Source organism: Nicotiana attenuata, unplaced genomic scaffold (genome assembly GCF_001879085.1).
Source record: "Nicotiana attenuata strain UT unplaced genomic scaffold, NIATTr2, whole genome shotgun sequence".
Classification (NCBI taxonomy): domain Eukaryota; kingdom Viridiplantae; phylum Streptophyta; class Magnoliopsida; order Solanales; family Solanaceae; genus Nicotiana; species Nicotiana attenuata.
The window spans coordinates 1-6182 of record NW_017687032.1 but is presented as its reverse complement, the minus strand read 5'-3'; the positions used below and the strand labels follow the sequence as shown (position 1 = coordinate 6182).

General features: G+C 38.2%; 1 protein-coding gene across 1 annotated transcript; it reads right to left on the bottom strand.

The window, feature by feature from the left end:
* Positions 1-107: 107 nt before the first annotated feature.
* On the bottom strand, positions 108-4910 carry LOC109222252 (glucose-1-phosphate adenylyltransferase large subunit 2, chloroplastic/amyloplastic). The gene is made up of 14 exons (XM_019386623.1): positions 4680-4910; positions 4459-4587; positions 4014-4187; positions 3688-3780; positions 3531-3614; positions 3390-3445; positions 2561-2654; positions 2219-2404; positions 2035-2115; positions 1703-1789; positions 1525-1629; positions 673-779; positions 497-557; positions 108-427 (listed from the first exon to the last, which is right to left on the bottom strand). The coding sequence occupies exons 1-14, from the start codon at positions 4908-4910 to the stop codon at positions 326-328; spliced, it is 1590 nt and encodes a 529-aa protein (XP_019242168.1). The 3' UTR covers positions 108-325.
* Between the last annotated feature and the right edge of the window lie 1272 nt (positions 4911-6182).

Here is a 6182-nt window from a genome sequence, read left to right as displayed (position 1 = left end):
TATCTAGCTACGTACCAGACTGAAAACTTAAAGAGAGAAGGGACGTCTAAGGTTCACTTGGAGTTGGAGTTTCATAAGTACCGAGAAAAGTGAATAGTGCCATAAGCGAAAGTAAACCAGTGCATGTTCTGTTGTATATTCAATTTCATAGGAGCGCCAAAAGATTTACATAGCAGTGCTAAATCCTTGATAGGCAGATCTTCTACATACATGAAAAGTGATTAGTAAATTATGAAGTCCTTTCATTATCACTAAATCGTACCACCCTACCTTTAGTTCCTTCGACGATCGACTTGATCCACTAGCAAGAATGCATGTCAAGTTTTTATATGACCGTGCCATCTTTAATGGTCGCATTCTTCATTATGACAGTAATCCCAGACCTAATGTAAAATCCTTCCTCCGGCCTTTCAGCTTCTTCAACACCCTGGCAACACCCAAGCATCAGTCAAACTGGTATTCTCTTTATTTCACACTACTCAAGATAGATACTTACTTCCTTGTTCCCAATAACCACATCTTTTCCTATCTTTGCATTCTTGTCAATTATGCAATTTCTTCAAAAAAATTGGAAAGAAAAGCATGTCAAAGTCCTCTAAAGGTAACCTCGTCAAAGTTTAGCCAAACCAACGGTAAACTACACAGGAGTAAAATGATAGTAGAACATCTTACTGTATCTTGGTGTTAGGTCCAACCCCTATGGGAACCTTTCCTTCTGCTAGTAATGAAGCGATCTCACAATCAGTTTGATAATAGTCCGCACCCATCATCATGGTATCCTGAGAAGTGTAAGACATTATTCAGCTTAAATCAACTAAGCACTATACTAGCTGTGTACGATAAAAGCACTAACAGGTTGAGACCATGCTATGTAGAAAACAAACAGATGCAAAAATATTATTTGACCAGATTTGATGCTTCATAAATTGAATATTCTTGTAACACATAACAGAAAGTTCTAAACAAAAATGCTTGCGGTCCATTGCTCCACTATGCTAAAGTCCATTCCAATGGTACATCTTAACAGCTTATTTGCTGAAAGCAAGAAAGCAGCAGGAGTCCAAATTGTAAAGCATATTTGCTGAAAGTATCCATACTGTCATAAATCATCCTTCCTACAACTAGTTTTATGGCATATCCACAGGATGGATGGTAACCGCTAGAAGGGGCAGCCTGGTGCACAAATCATACCGCGTTCACCTAGGGTCCGAGGAAGGGCCACACTTCAAGGGGATGTGATGTAGGCAACCTACCCTGAGACAAGCATCAGTGATTGATTCCACGACTCGAACCCGTGACCTATAGGTCACACGGAAACAGCTTAACCGTTGCTCCAAGGCTCCCCTTCAGGGATGGTAACCGTTACGTGCCTTATATAGTTATATGTCATCCAGGTTTTCTAAATTGTTAGAATGCATCAGATGAGTGCAGGATATTGTTTTTAATTTAGTCAAGGCTATAACTGGTATAACTCTCTGGTTAAAACAGATAAGAAAAGCTTTCAGCTAGAATATGAAAACATACCTTAAGCTCAACACCATAGTCTAAGCGTGATCGTACACCAACTATAGAGTGCTGGATGGAACATTCCCTCATAAAGCAACCATGTGAAATTATTGCATCCACTATCTGACAATAAACAGCATTAACATGACATTTTCAAAGTACGCTTTACCACAACTATTTATGATAACTGGCATACCCTGGATTTGTCAACTTTTGTTGGAGGTAAGAACCTAGGAGAAGTGTAGAACGGGGTCTTTGGGTCATTGAAGTCAAACTTTGGAGGCTACAAAAAGAAGAAACCAATAAGAGGAAAAGTCCAATTCAGTAACAAGTTATTAATCAACAACTGAAGATGGAGGTTATGGTGAATCTAAATGAATAAAAAAGCAAAATAATTCACTGAGATCTAACATTCCAAAATTACTTAAAATACTGCTTCATACTTCAGAGTCCTTGTGTCAATTTTCTAGCTCTTACTTTGCATAATAGTAGAAGTAGTCAGATGGCAGTAAAGATTAAGTTGCTCACCTGCTCTGTGAGGGCCAAGTTGGCATCAAAGAAGGACTTAACTGTTCCAATGTCCTCCCAATAATCACTAAACAAATATGCCTAATTAAAATTGATCAATCAGAATCGAAGTATGAAATACAGTGAATTTGTGAACTTCAAAAGCTAGGAAGTTGCAATTGAGAGAGTTACCATCAGCTATTACCTGGACATTGTGATCTTTTACAGCAGAAGGGATGATCTCAGAGCCGAAGTCATTGCATGAAGGGTATGCCGATTTTAGAAGTTTTAGTAAAACTTCAGTTCTGAATACATAAACACCCATGGATGCAATGTAAGGACTATTGGCTGCCTCTTGCTCAGATAGTCCAAGGATAGATGTGTCAACTTGCTGCAGTAAAATATTAGACGTACAACACAAGTTACCAAGGAGAAGATACAATTTGAAAGCAGGCGGGACTGTGAGGGGATAATTAAATTACTTATTAACTTTCATTTCAGAAAGAATTTATCAAAATTCAAGGCGTGGAAGTCCAGATATATGTACCATTGCCTTCAAAGCAGGGCCTTTTGGTTTCTCAGCAAATTGGATGATACGCCCTGTTTCATCAATTTTCATCAATCCAAAATCTGAAGCTCGACTGCAAAGGAAAGGATGGGCGGAAGTAAGAGAGAGAAAAAGGTGTTGATTAACTCCTTGATAGAGTATAAAAGGGTCATTAGCCCATGTGACGCATTCTAGATAGACAACATGACTGAAATCTGCGTAGGAAACTGCAAAGTAGAATACTTGTATGCTTTCAGATCTTTCAGTAGACATTAATCAGAACTGGTGTCCCGCAGTTAATGAGGATGTAAGATGGGAAAATGCATCAGGTTATCACTATATATCGATAATGGTGCAGAAAAAGATACTAGGTCTATTTAAATCATTAAACCAAAAATGATTTCAAGCCTTCCAAATTCACATTTACTTTCTATTATTCCTTTTCCTTGTTTGAGCCAAAATCTTAGAGGATTAATGTAAAGCATGATAAATCGGGCCTTTTGCAATTATATCTGTAGATTGATATATCTGACAAAAGGTGCCACTATAGTAATCAATACGCCTTCAACATATTAGGAACAACTGTGGCCACCATCCATCAATCTGAACCTATGTTGCGCCGACTCTCCAAAATGTTGCCGCACCCGTGTCGGATTCTCCAAAAATACACTACTTTGGGAGTATCCGACACGCACCCGGCGACATTTTCGGAGAGTCCGAGCAACGTAGCTCTGAACAATATTAGAAAGAACATTTGCAAAGAAAGCAAATAGGAATTGGTTTCGCACTAAATAGCCTATCAAGTTGAGAAGAAAGATGGATTTCATACCTATCATCCACTGGAACACATGAAACTGTAATATCAGCATTCGTGTCAATATGCTTCTGCAAGCACAAATCCTTCATTAAGCAAAATATAGGAACATAGGGTTGATGTAGGAAGCAATTGTTACCCACAAGTTACTCAAACCTGAACAAAGTCCATATAGTCCATACGATAAAGATGATCACCGGACAAAATCAATATGTGCTCGACATTCTTGTTCTTCTCATTCTATGTAATCATTCAGAAAAAAGGTCAGCATTTTCCCCATGAACTTTATCAATGGCAGATTTTAAACACATACCTCAAATACCCATATAAATTGCCGCACAGCATCAGCAGTGCCTTGGAACCACATTTTCCCTGCATCCCCTGGAGTCTGGGTTGCAGCTAAAACCTGTATTTGAGCAATACTTTTGCTTTATCATTTCCTTTATCTTCCCTGTTTTTAGGTTCTTTAACCTCCCCATGGATCCCAGGAGCCAGAGGAGAGGAAAGTAACAAAGTTTATACAATGTAGATACTTATCAAGCATCTTATGAAAAGATATGATTAAACTTTACTGCCAAAAAAATAGGTAGCTTAATAGAGCTTTAGACTAAACACTACAAGAAAGCAGAATGATTTTACCTCCACAAATCCATCTCCAAAATTCACTCCGTTTCCAAAATTATAGGTGCGAGCAAGGTGGCGATTGAGGGAAAATGAATTGAACTGTGTTAAGATGAAAATTTTTCGTATGCCACTGTTAATGCAGTTACTCATTGGTACATCAATTAGCCGGTAACAACCACCAATCGGAACCTGCAGGAAAAAAAAAATCAATTGCCACAGATTTGAATGAAAACCGATAGAGATGACTTATCCAGCCATTTAATTACATAGTTAAACCTGAATTGAAGTAGGAATAGAGAAGGCAACTCCACGCTTAATTGATTTACCCCTTTCTTCGTTCTTAAACTCCAATTGAATCGGAGTGAGAACAGACAAAAGTTTTTAGATTGAAGTTCTTTTGAATTGGACGATCTTGTCAATCTCAAGGACACTGAAAGGAAATATATGTTGTAATACTTACAGCTGGTTTAGCTCTTCTGCTGGTAAGAGGAAAAAGACGAGTTCCAGCACCGCCACCTAGAATGACAGAGGCAACAGTTTTTGGGTCTGCCTTTGGATGCTCCTCCCCAAAAATTGATTCATCAAATGACTAAAACCAATACAAAGAACATTACATTAATCTTCTTTAGATGGATCATTAACTCTCCTTCTATGAAACAAACACTTAAATACTGTCCTTACCACAAGCTCTTTGTTTATGTCCCGAGTTAGAACAGAAAAGGCAACCCCACTCTTAACTTTTCTACCCCTTTCTTCAGTTCTGATGCTCTTGCACGACCGGATGCCAAACCCCTTGTTTATCAGTCTTCCACTTATCTTGTTTCCCCAAAATGAACTGTCTTGGTTGCTTATACCCCGGCTAATTGCCACTGATTGTGCAGTGCCCTTCATATTAGCACAGAAGGTATCCATTGCTGTAATACTCACTCACTTTCAGTACCAATTAGACATTCACCAAAGAGCACAGTGTTTATAGTGTGAAGTCAGCCAGAAAAGTACAGAATCCCAGGAACTACACGACATAAAGAAGCAAATTGAAGTTAAAATACAATAACAACAACACTGCTTTTTTCTAAAAGATTCGAACCTGACAAAGAAAGTGCAAAGACAATTTACGGACCCAACAAAAGGTCACAACTTTACACGATAGATTCCTGAACCAATAACATGCAAGCCCAAAATATCAAAACTAGATATAACCCAGATCACAAAACGGATAAATTACTGAAGAGAAAAAAAAANAAACAAGCTGACCTAATTTGTGGATCTGTATAACTGAGGGGCAAATGATTTGTTGTAAAAAGGAGAAAGGGACAAGCGGAGTGAGGCCATGTCTTTATATAACATGAATCATTTAATTATGGTTAATTAATATTGTCACAATTTAACTTAACCATGATAATTTAATAAAATTTGGTCCATGTTATCAGACTTAGGCAAGTTTTTATTTGTTTTAGCACTTTTCTCCACAAAGGGAAAAATGCAACTTTTGTGCTAGCTCCCGGAAATGAGGTTTACTCTGATAGTTATTCATCAGCCACAGAGCAGTGGCAGCTATAAGATAATCTTCAGTTATAGCCCCTAAAAAGCTGAACCAATCATCTAGTAGTCAAGGTTTGAATAAGATTCTTAACGTGTATGCAAGGCCAAGTTTCCCTATGCTATGGAACAATGCTATGGACAAATGCTATGGACAAATGGTCAGTAGTGAAGCCAAAAGTTTCCCTAGGGTTATTCAAGAGGAAAAGCCTCTTATCTAGCTACTACCAGCTGAAAACTTAAAGAGAGAAGGGACTCTAAGGTTCACTTGGAGTTGGATTTCATAAGTCCGAGAAAGTGAATGTGCCATAAGCGAAAAGTAAACCAGTGCATGTTCTGTTGTATATTCAATTTCATAGGAGCGCCAAAAGATTTACATAGCAGTGCTAAATCCTTGATAGGCAGATCTTCTACATACATGAAAAGTGATTAGTAAATTATGAAGTCCTTTCATTATCACTAAATCGTACCACCCTACCTTTAGTTCCTTCGACGATCGACTTGATCCACTAGCAAGAATGCATGTCAAGTTTTTATATGACCGTGCCATCTTAATGGTCGCATTCTTCATTATGACAGTAATCCCCAGTACCTAATGTAAAAAACTCCTTTCCTCCCGGTCCTTTCCAGTCCTTCTTCAACACC

Coding starts and splice junctions, on each gene's coding strand:
- LOC109222252 (XM_019386623.1), bottom strand. CDS start 4,910: ATGGATACCTTCTGTGCTAATATGAAGGGCACTGCACAATCAGTGGCA. Junction 4,588..4,679: donor ACATAAACAAAGAGCTTGTG/GTAAGGACAGTA, acceptor TATTGGTTTTAG/TCATTTGATGAATCAATTTT. Junction 2,405..2,560: donor GCCCTGCTTTGAAGGCAATG/GTACATATATCT, acceptor ATTTTACTGCAG/CAAGTTGACACATCTATCCT.